Here is a 15,293-nt window from a genome sequence, read left to right on the forward strand (position 1 = left end):
CCTGTAACCTTCACGCTGCCCACCTGGGGCCCGCTTGTATGCGGCTCCCTGAGCGAGCGCTTGACACCGCACTCGGACAGCGGGGAGACACCTGCGGGACAGGCGGCCCGATGGAGGGAAAGATGCAAAAAGAACATGTGTCGGCTCCCCTGTGGCGGAGATGTTGAGGGGCGAGAGCCGGCGCGCGGGGTCAGGCTCATTGTGCGAGGGCAGCAGCTTCCCGCCTTCAGGCCGCGCATGCCCGGATAGCCCGCCTCACCAACCGTCCGGCACAGAGTGGCGCACGTGCAGTGAGGCCCCAGTGAGGGGGCGGGGCCTGGGTGGCGCAGGCGCAGAGCGGCCGGGCCTGCGGCGGATGATGCGGCTGAACGCGGATTCGGTACTGTGGGGCTGGGCGGCGGCGCTGGTGCCTTACACCGCGCGGCATGTCCCCAGGTGCGGCCCCAGGGGCGGGGGCCCGGGGGGATGGGGCAGGTGCACCGAGTGTGTGGGAGAGGCTCACTGCCCTGTGGGAGGTGACAGGGTGTGCTCACTGTGTGTGAGGGTGGCAGGGTGCACTCACAGTGTGTGGGGGTGGCAGGGTGGGCTCACTGTGTGTGGGGGTGACAGGGTGCACTCTCTGTGTGTGGGGGTGGCAGGGTGCGCTCTCTGTGTGTGGGGGTGGCAGGGTTGGCTCACGGCCCTGTGCATGCACTCACGGCCCTGGGGAGGGGTGGTGTAGTTGTTGCTGTGATATGAACTGTGACAAACAATCCCCCCCTGAAAACACTGACCATGTGGGTAAAGGTTCCACAGATGACGTCCCCACCCGCCCAGGTGGCTGGGTACCTGGGCAGCGACGTTTGAGGGTCAACAGAGCCAAGCCTGATCCTGGCCCTGCCCAGCATCCAACCATCCAGTGTATTTAATCCCACTCCAGTTGAGTGTCAGAGACTGGAAATCACACAGCCTTTCCATCATAAAGTCATTGCCCCGAAGAGTAGGTTGATCACAATAGTCCTGCTCTGGAGTAAGTTTTCCTCCTGCATTATATGGCCTAGAATTGCCTCGTAGTTTTTGGTGCAACAACGGTGTAAGAGCAATGTTGCACCAAGGAAATTTGTATGTAAACGTCTTGCCAGGATCTCGGTAATGCACGTTTCCTTGGTTGGTTATGCCCACTGAAGCACCACTTAGCTCATTAAAAAAGAAAGGCCTGCATTTGTATATCGCCTTTCATGACCACTGGACATCTCAAAGCGCTTATCAGCCAATGAAATACTTTTGGACTGTGGTCACTGTTGTAATGTGGGAAACGTGGCAGTCAATTTGCTTACAGCAAGCTCTCACAAACAGCAATGTGATAATGACCAGATATTCTGTATTTGATAAGTAGATTGAGGGATAAATATTGGCCAGGACACCGGGGAGAACACCCCTGCTCTTCTTCGAAATAGTGCCATGGGATCTTTTACGTCCACCTGAGAAGGCAGACGGGGCCTCGGTTTAATGTCTCATCTGAAAAACGACACCTCCAACAATGCAGCACTCACTCAGCACTGCACTGGAGTGTCAGCCTAAAATGTTGTGCTCGAGTCCTGGAGTGGGTCTTGAACCCACAACCTTCTGACTCAGCCGAGAGTGCTACCCGCTGAGCCACAGCTGACACCATTAACATAGCCCCGCCCCCATCCAAAGACCAGGGAATGAAAGTTTCCTCCATTTACACCAGCTCTGAATGAGCATAAATCTGTATCACAGCACAGCCCGAATCAACGCAACAGATGTCTGGATCTCGATACTGATTTTCTTTGTATTTTAAAAAAAATTTTCTTACTGAGACCTGCACTGTACTTAATCAAAGTGCTGTCACTGTCTGTTTCGGTCCCCTGCCCCCTTCCTCCCCACGCATTCAGAAAGGCTACTTCGCTGGAATAGCCTTCCCAATGGGCGTAGCATTGTTCTGGAAGAGCAGAGGCATCAGGTTCAGTGAGATGCTGTGCCAGACAATAGCACATATCTTTTTACATTCACCCCTATTGGTCGCGTTACATTTGAGCTTGTTTGGCGCTGGTTTTTACAGTCGGGCGTGGGCAAACCAGTTCCGTCGGAAATTTGGGTGCAAGTTCCTGACGGCAAGATCGGAAGAGATAATGGTGTAAATTTTGACCGAAATGGGTATGAGGAATGACCATAAGAACATAAGAATTAGGAACAGGAGTAAGCCATTCGGCCCCTCGAGCCTGCTCTGCCATTGAATGAGATCATGGCTGATCTTCTACCTCAACTCCACTTTCCTGCACTATCCCCACATCCCTTGATTCCCTTTAATATCCAAAAATCTATCGATCTCTGTATTGAATATACTCAAAGACTGAGCATCCACAGCCCTTTGGGGCAGAGAATTCCAAAGATTCATCACCCTCTGAGTGAAAAAATTTCTCCTCATCTCAGTCCTAAATGGCTGAGTCCATTGTATAAGAATCCCTTATTCTGAGACTGTGACCCCTGGTTCTAGACCAGCAAGAAATGCACAGTACAGTCATAGCGAGTTCAACTTGGTGAATCGTACAGCACCCCCCCGTATTCCGAGCTGGAGAATTGGGCTGAAACGCCTGCAATTTCCCGTGCTGCTCACACCCGGGAGAGCCTGATCACAGAACACCCCCAACTATCTCCCACATGGAGGGTTAATCTTGACTTTGTGCTGTAAAATGGGTGACAGCGAATCTCAGCCCGTTTTACATCTCACAATTCTTATTTCCATTGACTTCCAGCGGAGATAAAAATCAGGAGAGATGTAAAACAGGCTGCCGATTCGCTGTCCCCCGTTTTACACTGTCGCACAAAGTCAAGATTACTCTCGATGGATATTTACACAATTTCTCAGTGCATAGATTGGGAGGAGAGTGCTTTATTCTAACGGTAGCCCTCCCCACCAACTATTTTTGTCCTGTCATTTATTGGTTGTTGTCAGAATATAAGAAATATGAGCAGGAGTAGACCATACGGACCCTTGAGCCCGCTCCGCCATTTAATACGATCGTAGCTGATCCGATCATGGATTCAGGTTCACTTCCCTGCCCGCTCCCCATAACCCTTTAATCCTTTATCGGTTAAGAAACTGTCTATCTCTGTCTTAAATTTATTCAATGAACATGGACGATGCTGCCTTTGGTTCATGATTTATATTTAATCGTTTACAGGTATCACCAATGGATGAAATCGGAGGAGTTACAGAAGCTCACAGCCTCGGAGCCGCTTACCTTGGAGCAGGAGTACCAGATGCAGAGGAGCTGGCGGATGGATGCCGATAGTAAGGACTCGTTAAAACTCAGGCCTCCCCTCATTGTAGAGTCTCGGGCTGTCACTGAGCAGGCCTGCAGCAGAGAGCTGGATCTCCGTTCACTGAGCCCGCAGGTTTACCAGCACAACACCTGGAATACTGCGTACAGTTGTGGTGTCCATACTTTACGAAAGGATATACTTGCTCTGGAGGCAGTTCAGAGAAGGTTCACTAGGTTGATTCCGCAGATGAGAGGGTTGACTTATGAGGAAAGGTTGAGTAGGAATTGAGTTGGACCGAAACATTTCAGTTGGAGTAGGAATGAGTAGGAATTGAGTTGGAATTCAGAAGAATGAGAGGTGATCTTATCGAAACGTATAAGATTATGAGGGGGCTTGACAAGGTGGATGCAGAGAGGATGTTTCCACTGATGGGGGAGACTAGAACTAGGGGCATAATCTTAGAATAAGGGGCTGCCCATTTAAAACTGAGATGAGGAGAAATTTCTTCTCTGAGAGTTGTAAATCTGTGGAATTCGCTGCCTCAGAGAGATGTGGAAGCTGGGACATTAAATAGATTTAAGACAGAGAGAGACAGTTTCTTAACTGATAAGTGATTAAGGGGTTATGGGGAACGGGCAGGGAAGTGGACCTGAGTCCATGATCAGATCAGCCATGATCTTACTGAATGGCGGAGCAGGCTCGAGGAACCGTATGGCCTACTCCAGTCCTATTTATGTTCTAATACCGAGTTCGTCCTGGCTGTGCTTTTTGTGTGTTCTATCAAGCTGAGGGATGTTAGAGCTGGGCAATGGAAATCTTTCCATTTCAGGCACCTTGGGCTAGCGCCCAGCATGTCTGTTCAGGTACAGCACAGGTTAGATGCTACTCTGCTGTGTGATATGCCTCCGCCCCAAACCAGGAGGGTGTGGTACTTGACCAGTGTGACGGTTTCTTATTTCTCTCACCAGCCAGTTTTGGAGCAGTGTTTGCGCTGAGAGGTTGTACCCAAATAGGGACGGTAATGGGACTGTTCACATTGATGCTGGCAGCCAGCCGAAAGCCCATCAGTCTGGGCTAGATTTCAACCCTGGTCCCAGAGGTAAAAGGCCAGTCTATAATCCACTGCACAGTCCCCTATCAACAATAACAACTTGCATTTATATAGTGCCTTTAATGGTTAGCGCATTAGAATTGCTCCCAGGTTATAAAGTGCCACACTAATGTGCTGTTTGGTGAATTACAGATTTGGCTGTCTACATTAAAAAATGTAAATATGTGATTTCTCCAATAAAGTTCTGGCTAACCACGGGCAGCTGCCTGTATGGACAAATAGTGCTGACCATTCATCATTACCACAGCAGTGAATTGCAAAGGCGCCACTTAAAACATATTAAGCGTCCGGCTATTTTGTACAGTTCAGTACTTACCAATTAAAGTCTCTGCTGATTTCCGGTAAAGTCCAGTATTCAAACAGCTGTTTGCACAGTTAACCGGACATCCCAAAGTGCTTTACAGCAAGCTCCCACAAACAGCAATGTGATAATGACCAGGTAATCTGTTTTACATGTTGATTGAGGGATAAATATTGGCCAGGACACTGGGAATAACTCCCCATCTCTTCTTAGAAATAGTGCCAGGGGATCTTTTACATCCACCTGAGAGAGCAGACGGGACCTCGGTTTAATTTCTCATCCGAAAGATGGCACCTCTGACAATGCAGCATTCCCTCAACACTACACTGGAGTGTCAGCCTAGATTTGTGTGCTCAAGTCTCTGGAGTGGGACTTGAACCCACAGCCTTCTGACTCAGGCAAGAGTGCTACCCACTGAGCCGCAATTGACACTAGTTATATCATTGCAACAGCCTCCAATATTTATCCCTCAATCAACACAACATAAAAACAGATTCTCTGGTCATTATCGCATTACTGTTTGTGGGAGCTTGCTGTGCGCAAATTGGCTGCCGCATTTCCCACATTACAACAGTGACTACACTCCAAAAGTACTTCATTGGCTGTAAAGTGCTTTGAGATGTCCGGTGGTCGTAAAAGGCGCTATATAAATCCTTCTATCTTTCATTATGGTTTTACCGCACACCGTGTATAACAGGCAAATTGTGTTAGCGCGAACGTGCTCCCCATATGCTGTGGAGGCTATATTTAAATATCTGAACTTTGACACTCTGTCCTCGTATTTCAACAGAATGTACCTTCATAGTGTTGGACAAGCTGAGATGGGTGAGTGGTTTGTGTACAGAAGAAGACTGCATGGTGGGAGACGTGAATGTGTTCCTCACAGATCCTGAAGACCCCACAATGGCTGAAATTGAAATCATGATTGCAGGTTAGCTCTCAGTTACAGCACTGTCACTGAGATTTTAGTAATGATTTCAAAATTCTCATCCTTGTTTACAAATCCCTCCATGGCCACACCCCTCCCTATCTCTGTAATCTCCTCCAGCCTTACAACCCCCCCCCCCCGCCCCCGAGATGTCTGCCCTCCACAAATTCTGCCCTCCTGAGCATCCCTGATTTTAATCGCTCCATCATCGGTGGCAAGGCCGTGCTTTCAGGTGCCTGGGCCCTAAGCTCTGGAACTCCCTCCCTAAACCTCTCCTCCTTCTCTACCTCTCTTTCCTCCTTTAAAACGTACCTCGTTGACCAAGCTTTTGGTCATCTGCCGTAATTTCTTCTTGTGTGGCTCAGTATCAGTTTTTTTTTCGTCTTATAACACTGCTGTGAAGCACCTTGGGATGTTTTACTACATTAAAGGCGCTATATAAATACAAGTTACTGTTGGAATGTGTAAAATATTCATATTGGGCCTTAATTTGCTGTCGGAGTGAGCCCAACGGCATCTGTCGTTAGATGGACTTGGTCTTGCCTGTTTTAATGTTGACGATATTTTGCACCAAAAGTTAGTGAAAGTGCGAGCTGATACGTCGCAGCGAGGGAGACGGGTATCTGGGAGTAGTGTGAACCGGGCAAGCCACTGAGTATCTCCTTAACCAATCAGATTGAAGGATTGCTAAATTAACAGCACAAGGACTGAGAATGAAGTGTAAATTAAATCCGTGCACCCAAAAAATAAATTAGGCGGGCTCATTGCTAGGGACCCCTCTGCAAATATTGCCGCACTCTCGGGGATCACTCTGCAAATATTGACACTCTCCCGGGGACTCCTCTGCAAATATTGACGCACTCCCAGGGACCCCTCTGCAAACATTGACACAGTCCCAAGGACCCCTCTCCAAGTATTGACACACTCCCGGGGACATCTCTACAAATATTGACACACTCCCAAGGACCCCTCTCCAAGTATTGACAAACTCCTGGGGATTCCTCTGCAAATATTGATGCACTCACGGGGACCCCTCTACAAATATTGACACACTCCCGAGGACCCCTCTGCAAACATTGACGCACTCCCGGGGACATCTCTGCAAATATTGACACACTCCCAAGGACCCCTCTCCAAGTATTGACACACTCCCGGGGACCCCTCTGCAAATATTGATGCACTCCCGGGGATCCCTCTGGAAATATTGATGCACTCCCGGGGACCCCTCTGCAAATATTGGCGCACTCCTGGGGACTCCTCTGCAAATATTGGCGCACTCCTGGGGATCCCTCTGCAAATATTGACGCACTCCCAGGGATCCCTCTGAAAATATTGACGTACTCCCGGGGACCCTTCTGCAAATATTGACTCATTCCAAGGTACCCCTCTGCAAATATTGATGCACTCCTAGGGACTTCTCTGCAAATACAGACACATGGTAGTTCTACTGGTTCACTTTATACTCTGTGTTACACATGGTATTTGTACTGGTACCCTCTAATCTGTGTGATACACACGGCAATATTAAACACTCTGTGCTTTTGTTTGTTTTTTTAAGAGCCCAGTTACAGAGGAAAGGGATTTGGCAAGGAAGTAACGATGATGATGATGTATTATGGTGAGAACACACACACTAATTCCGTCTCCATCACTAGCACACCCCTTTTGGATGTTTGTACTTTAATGTTCTTGGTACTACTTTAAAAATAAATAAATAACTTTATCTCCAGGAAAGGAATTTGGGTGGTCAGCAGTTTGGTGGGAATAGGGTCGAGGAAGCAGGAGGTGGGTCTCATATGGAATATGGAATTATAAGTCGAGGCATGGAATACAAGAGCAAGGAGGTTATGCTTGAACTGTATAAAAGACTGGTTAGGCTGCAGCTGGAGTACTGCGTGCAGTTCTGGTCACCACATTACAAGAAAGATGTGATTGCACTGGAAAGTGCAGAGAAGATTTACAAGAATGTTGCCTGTCCTGGAGAGTTTCGGCTATGAGGAAAGACTGGAGATGCTGGGTCTGTTTTCTTTGGAACAGAGGCGGCTGAGGGAAGACCTGATTGAGGTGTATAAGATTATGAGGGACCTGGATAGCGTGGATAGGACGGACCTGTTTCCCTTGCAGACGGGTCAACAATCAGGGGGCATAGATTTAAAGTAATTGGTAGAAGGTTTAGAGGGGATTTGAGGGGAAATGTCTTCACCCAGAGGGTGGTGGAGGTCTGGAACTCACTGCCTGAAAGGGTGGTAGAGGCAGAAACTCTCACCACATTTATAAAGTACTTGGATGTGCACTTGTAACCTGCAGGGCTACGGACCAAGAGCTGGAAAGTGGGATTAGGCTGGATAGCTCTTTGTCGGCCTGCACGGAAACGATGGGCCAAAATGGCCTCCTTCTGTGCTGTAAATTTCAATGATTCACGAGTAAGATGAGCTCGGAGATTGAGAGATAGGCGAGAAACTGGGAAACTGAAGAAAGATGCGAGTTCAGGGTGGGTTGGGGTTGGGGGGGCCTTAGAGGTAGAGCTGGGGGAAGGGGGGGAAGTCGCTGAGACAGTTGAACACATGATCTCAGTCTTCGAGACAAGGAAGTCCACGAGGTCCTCGCACTTGTTGTTGGAGGTGAGGGTGGAGGAGACGGGAGAGGGGTTTAAGAAGATGGTTTGCAGTAGGGAAAAGAAGCCAGGGTTTATCTTTGCATTCCAGGACGATTCTGGAATAGTGAGCAGTTTTGGCAGAGTGCTGTATGTGGTCCAGTCAGATCTGGCGATGAATGGCTTAACCATTCTGTCATATCTGTTCAAGTCTGCGTCTCTTGGATTTAAGGGAGCAGAGCTGAGAGCTGTACCGGGGGAACAACCACGGTGAGAGTAATAGTTTTAATGGGGACTAGGGCATCAAAGATGGAGGTGAGGGTGTGGTTGAGCAGCTCGGGTCCTGCAGAAATGTGTGGTGAATGGATGGCCAAAGGCCGGACAATTGGGATTTTGGAAGTGCAGTTCCAAGTGAATTGGGAGTATTTTCCAGGGTTGGACACAGGAGGAAGTAGGATTATGAGGGGGAAGGGGGATGTGGGTGGAGAGCGATACGAGGAAGTGATCAGAGATGGCCTTATCTGCGATTGACACAATGGGAATAACGAGGTCCCCTGAGATGGCAAGGTCAAGGAGATGGCCATCAATATGGGTGGGAGAGTTTACACAGAGGGAGAGATTAAGGGAGAATAGGATGGCAGTGAACTCATGGAGAGAGAGCATGATGAATTGAGATGGAGGTTGAAATCACCGAGGATGAGAAGTCGCTCGGTGCAGAGGCTGAAGGAGGAAAGCGGTGACGATATCTCGGTGAGAGAATTCGCATTGTGCTTGTTGGGGGGGCGGTAGAGAATGAGGATTTGAAATGAGAGGCGAGAGGTGGAACAAGGTGAGATGCTCAAAGGAGGAGAAGGTGGCGGTGGCGGAGGAGTCGGGGGACAGACCAGGGTGTGATTTGGCGATAGGTGCCACACCGTCACCATGCCATGTTGGGCGAGGCAAGTGGTGGAAGGTATAGCCCGGCGGGGAGGCTTCACTAAGGGGGAAGGTGTCATTGCCTCTTAATCAGGTTTCCATCAGGGCCATTATGTCATTGCAAACGTCCACAATAAGCCTATGGATGGCAAGGGCCTTGTTCACAAGTGAACGCACATTCAGGAGGGAGATGTGGAGAGGGGCAGTAATAGCTGATCCAGTGACAGTGTCCGCAGGGTCACCATAACCAACAGTTATCTCCCAACTCAGTCACCTCCTCTGTGACACAAGGGATACACTCTTTGCTCCTTGCTATTTATTATCTGCACTACTCCTCATCCACCAGCACCGAGCGAGCTTCCACATGTAGGCCAACAACAGCCAGCTCCAGCCTGAATAGGAAGACTCTGTCCATTCTGAGATCCCTGTTGGAGCCGGATCCCATTCTGCTGTGCTTGTCACCTACCGGGAAAACCATTACACACCAGAGCACCAGTGAAACGATGGTTGTGTGCTAAATATTTGTTTACATGGTTACCTTTTTTTCCCCCAGGAGTGACTAAACTGGGGATAACAAAATTCCAAGCCACAATCAACCTGGAAAATACAATCAGCATCGCAATGTTTCGAAACTTTCACTTTGAAGAGGTAACGCACCTTCCCCACGTATTAACTTCCCATTCCTACAGTTGAACTGTACCCTGATCCACTTACTAGTAGCATCTGTATAAATATACCAGGTGACATAAGAACATAAGAAATAGGAGCAGGAGTCGGCCCTACGGTCCCTTGAGTCTGCTCCGCCATTCAATAAGATCATGGCTGATCATCGACCTCAACTCCACTTTCCCGCCCGATCTCCATATCCCTTGATTTCCCCTAGACTCCAAAAATCTATCGATCTCAGCCTTGAATATATTCAGAGACTCAGCATCCACAGCCCTCTGGGGCAGAGAATTCCAAAGATTCACCACCCTCTGAGTGAAAAAATTCCTCCTCAATCTCTGTCTTCAATGGCTGATCCCTTATCCTGAGACTGTGCTCCTGGTTCTAGACACTCCAGCCCGGGGAAACAACCGCTTAACAACTACCCTGTTAACCTGTTTCTGTTCAGTTACGAGGTTCACTATTACACGGAGTTTGACTACCTTGTTTTCCACTTCTCTTCAGTTTTCTACCCGGCCCTCTCGAAGGCAGACTCTGGGGTGCTGGACTACAGCTGAGCCCACTCTTGTCCTCGTCTGAAGCCCGGACATATACTTCTCCAACTGGCCTTTCTTCATGTGTGAGCCTAGACACTGAGTGTTGGCAGGCTGTTGGACTGTGGCAGGCATCACGGCAGAAGCCGAACCTCTCCTCTTCCATCGTCCCCACACATGGACTTTCCAGCAGCGTGGTGACCGGGAGCAGATCCCCTGGCTGATTATCCTTCCCCCTCCCTCACAAGCCGAGGGATGAATTGTGTTACTCCAGCTCCTGCCCAAGCGGCAGATCAGCGACCCAGGATATACTGCCCGTGGAACACTCCCAGGGCAAGTACGGACTCATGCTCTGTATCTGACCCGTGCTGTACCTGCCTTGGGAGTGTTTGATGGGACAGTGTAGAGTGAGCGTTACACTGTATCTAACTCGTGCTGTACCTGCCCTGGGAGTGTTTGATGGCACAGTGTAGAGGGAGCTTTACTCTGTATCTAACCCGTGCTTTAGAGTCCAGAAATGGAAACAATTCTCTTTTCAGCATTGTTCTTTGTTATCTTGACAGCACAAAATTAAAAAAAGAACATTTATTCTGATGCCTGTTAGAGAATTTTATCTTGGTGTTTGTTACCAGGAACCTCTCCATCAGCACAGCCAACAAAGGGGCTTGTGGTGATTGTCAGCACAGTGCTGACACACCACAGCACAGTTCAGCTACACCCCCGCGCCACTTTAACTGTATTGTTCATATTGTGCTGGGTTTCATCTTAAATGTCCTAATTGTTTTCTGTTTCAGGTTTCTGTCAGTGAGGTCTTCCAGGAAGTGACCCTCTGGTTACTGGTGGATGACTGCAGGAGACGGTGGCTGCTTGAACAAATGAATCACGTCGAGGACGATCGGTACAGTTAGTGGCAGAGAAACAGCGGCTGGAAGGAACCACACGGGGAAATCCACCAGCCCTTTGACAGCTGAGCTACCTTACCGTTAGCACTGACTGCCAAAAGAGCCTATTGTTGCCTGTTCGAGAAGTTTGAGAGTGTCGTTCTGTCGTCCAGCAGGATTTGAGGTTGAAATGTGGCTGGGATAAATGCAGTTGCTACAGGCAGTCTCCAGCATCATAGGTTTTATTGTCACTGACCTGAAACTCTCATTATTCGCCCCTGACCCACACATACCCCCCTGGTTAACGCAAGTCACCAGTGGGTGTACAAGTGTGTCTTTTCAAGCAGTTCCCTCTCCACTCCCCGTGACTTAGTGCGTCAAGGTAGTCGCAGTATTAAACCACACTGACGAGGGAGGTTTGAGCTTTGACGTCCAGTCTGCAGTGGGTTCACTGTGGCAGCGATAGGGTGCTGCACTCGACCTCTGAACCTCCCAGTGTCCATGCTCCTGTTTGCTCCCCAGTGGGGTCCGACGGCAACATGCACAGTTTTGGTGAACAGACAAATGGCTTGTCGGCTGTGGTACTGGAAGCCTGCTGATGTCTGGTGTAAGGAATAGTCCTACACGGGTTCCCTCGCTCAGCAGTTTGCCTAAGTTGATGATATTGAAGGATTCCAATCACATCAGTTGTACAGAGAGCTGAGGTAGAAGGGCAGAACGCAAAAGCAGGCTTTGCTAAGAGGTCTAGCAAGGAACCTTGAGATTAAAAAGCTGTTCAAGAGAAGGTGTGATCTCATGGGAAGGGGATGGTTTTTCATCTAAGAGTTGAGACAAAGAACTCGACATATCATGGGTTAAATGGTCCTGTCCATTAATTACCCCAGGCCCAACCCGAAAAGAGAATAAGAGAGATATCTAAAGAGCTTTTCAGGGCAGACGGTGCAGAGAAGAGCTGTTCGTGTCACCAGCCGTCTGTCCGATCGGGACCAATACCAGCTACTTGTCATGGTCGTATGTCTATCCTCATTGTGTGTTGTGTTTGATTATATTTGAACTACCGCTCCTTAATAAAATGCATTCTGACTCCTAAGACCCTTTTGGGTAGTGTGTGTGTGACCTGTGATCTAAATCTGTAGGTGGGCGTGAATCCCCACCTCCTCATCCCCAGGTGGACATTGCTTTGGGTGACTGTTAGTGTCTCTTCTAATTCCAGTTCCCCAGCTGTACACTGGGCTATCCATCCGCCTGTGCTATTCACAAAGCTTTTACCAGTCGCTAGTGGCCCCGTGTAACCTGCTCGCTTCTGTGGTGAAACCTGGAATACACGTTGGGACATGTGGAGCAGAGGACATCATTTGCAGCGCGCAAGTCGAGGTTAATCGCTGTAAATCCCTCCCCTGCTTGAATTTGTATTCCTATATAATAAATGGCTCTATATTTTTCAAATGTGTAAAAGTGACCATCGAAAATAGTCAGTAAACTGTGCCGTGGTGTGTCAGTAAACTGTTCCGTGGTGCATCGGTAAACTGTGCCGTGGTGCGTCGGTAAACCGTGCCATGTTGCGTCGCAAACTGTGCTGTGGTGCGTCAGTGCTGTGCTGACAGCTCACTACAAGCCCCTTTGTTGACTGTTTGCAGCAAATAGGTGGGATTAGAATGTAAAAGAAGCATGGTATTCATCAAACCTGCTCCTTCCACAGCCCATGTGCACTTCACTCTCATGGACTCTAACCCATCCCTTTAATCTCCAGTGTGCATTCTCAGTCTCCTGCTGTAAGGGGAGGAAAACCGAGACCCGAATGAATTGTAGGGCTTATCAGTATTGGGTGGTTCTGAGTAATCATAAGTAGCCAACAATGCATTGACCTGCAGCACAGACTGATAGAAGATGGAAACCTACACTCAGTACTGAATAACAAGGGCAGCGGGAGTCAACATCCAGAAAGATGGCAAACCCTGGGAAGCAAGGTCAATTCACACGTCATGAGGAACTGAGGCAAAGTTGACGCCACTCATTAACACATTCCAGAAGGGTGACATGTGACGGGAGATGGACAGGTGGGGGAACCACCCAGAGCCAGTCTGAGCAGTCGGCCAATCGGTGGTTTTGTAGGAGGATCGCACACCTCAAACCTGTATAACTGTAATTGTAAAACCTTGGATCGAGGAAGTGTTCGTCAGAATCTTTCCGAGCATGCTCGAATAAAAAACGTTTGAACCAAGGTTTAGTCTGCGTGATTCCGTGGTCGCTATACAGGCAGGCAGGTGTCGATTCCTTACATCAGGGAGTCCACCTTGAAGAAGAGAAGTCTTTTTACCGCAACACCTGTTTAACCCTATGTCAAAGCTTCGAACCCATCCCAAAGCCCACATACTTCCACATGTATCCCTAACTCGCCACTGCCGCTGCTGAAGCTGTAATCCACACTTCTCCAAAGACACTTTCTCTAGTAACCTCATTATAGAAACATAGAAACATAGAAAATAGGTGCAGGAGTAGACCATTCGGCCCTTCTAGCCTGCACCGCCATTCAATGAGTTCATGGCTGAACATGCAACTTCAGTACCCCATTCCTGCTTTCTCACCATACCCCTTGATTCCCCTAGTAGTAAGGACTTCATCTAACTCCTTTTTGAATATATTTAGTGAATTGGCCTCAACAACTTTCTGTGGTAGAGAATTCCACAGGTTCACCACTCTCTGGGTGAAGAAATTCCTCCTCATCTCGGTCCAAAATGGCTTCCCCCTTATCCTTAGACTGTGTCCCCTGGTTCTGGACTTCCCCAACATTGGGAACATTCTTCCTGCATTTAACCTGTCTAACCCCGTCAGAATTTTAAACGTTTCTATGAGGTCCCCTCTCATTCTTCTGAACTCCAGTGAATACAAGCCCAGTTGATCCAGTCTTTCTTGATAGGTCAGTCCCGCCATCCTGGGAATCAGTCTGGTGAACCTTCGCTGCACTCCCTCAATAGCAAGAATATCCTTCCTCAGGTTAGGAGACCAAAACTGTACACAGTACTCCAGGTGTGGCCTCACCAAGGCCCTGTCCAATTGTAGCAACACCTCCCTGAGCTCCGAACTCCGACTTCTTCCTAACTCTGCCACCTGCATCAAGTCTCACTGCCCATCACCGGCCCCTTGTCCCCCTCAACGCACCAAATTTAAACTCTGTGCCCACGTTTGCAAGTCGCTGCTGCTATAACCTCGTCCAGCTCTGCACTTCTGACTCTGGTCTCCCCTGCCACCCTTCCCCTGGCATTTCTCACTTGGTGGCAAATTCTTCCTACCTTCTGGAACTCCCTCCCTATAACCTTACGATAACTCCACCGCCTTTTCAGACCGCTCTGTGACCTGCCCTAATTCGGCTGCTTGATCCAGTGTGAAATATTGTCGGATATTTCAATACCTCGAAGACAGTATATAAATGCATATTGCTGCTGGATCCTCCCCCGGGTAGTCTGCCTGTTTGATAGTGGGGAAAGAGAGCAGGGAATCGGATGAAAAGCTCACTGTCCATGTCAGGGGACAATGGGGGAGTTCTAGGTGGCACAGTGCCAGCTTGTCCCCAGGGACAAAGACGTTGGGCGGAATACTAACCCTTCATTGGGTGCCTTGCAGGAAACAGCCAAGGGTGTAAAGTAACTGGCTTGTAACAATCCTGACCAGAGCTGGTATGGGCTGATTTCAGAGCTGTGCTGAACTAGCTGAGATGCCTGTGACTAAGGAGGTAAAGATTGTGCAGGGTTGCTACTCCTGATCACTACCTCGTCAACCCTGTGCAAGTGTGTGTGTGTGTGTGGATAGCAGAAGACGGGATGATCATGGCTACGATGCCCTTGTAGTTGAATAGCCTACTGCTATGTCCTATCTGGACTCACACTTGGGAGAGGTACTGGAGCGATGCGAGCACCTGTGGCAATGCACCCAGTAAGTCAGCACCCTCGGGACAGCTGCAGAACAATCGCACCCCCGTTCACATTGAATCATCACAGGGGTCCCTCGAATGAGGATGACTTGCTTCCACATGAGTTCACAGATGTTTCAGTGAAGGACCCGATGTTCCAGTCCTGAACTCCAATTGTAGGGGTGGAAGAT

The 15,293-nt window shown here is 48.9% G+C and overlaps 1 protein-coding gene across 1 annotated transcript; it reads left to right on the plus strand.

Annotated features, from left to right (window-relative positions):
* The first annotated feature begins 355 nt into the window (after window positions 1-355).
* Window positions 356-11,222, plus strand: LOC139227079 (alpha/beta-tubulin-N-acetyltransferase 9-like). Its single transcript, XM_070858159.1, has 6 exons — window positions 356-435; window positions 3,186-3,295; window positions 5,470-5,610; window positions 7,166-7,225; window positions 9,669-9,763; window positions 11,109-11,222. The coding sequence occupies exons 1-6, from the start codon at window positions 356-358 to the stop codon at window positions 11,220-11,222; spliced, it is 600 nt and encodes a 199-aa protein (XP_070714260.1).
* The last annotated feature ends 4,071 nt before the right edge of the window (window positions 11,223-15,293 follow it).

The sequence above is a fragment of the Pristiophorus japonicus genome, chromosome 16 (genome assembly GCF_044704955.1).
Source record: "Pristiophorus japonicus isolate sPriJap1 chromosome 16, sPriJap1.hap1, whole genome shotgun sequence".
NCBI classification, from domain to species: Eukaryota; Metazoa; Chordata; class Chondrichthyes; family Pristiophoridae; genus Pristiophorus; species Pristiophorus japonicus.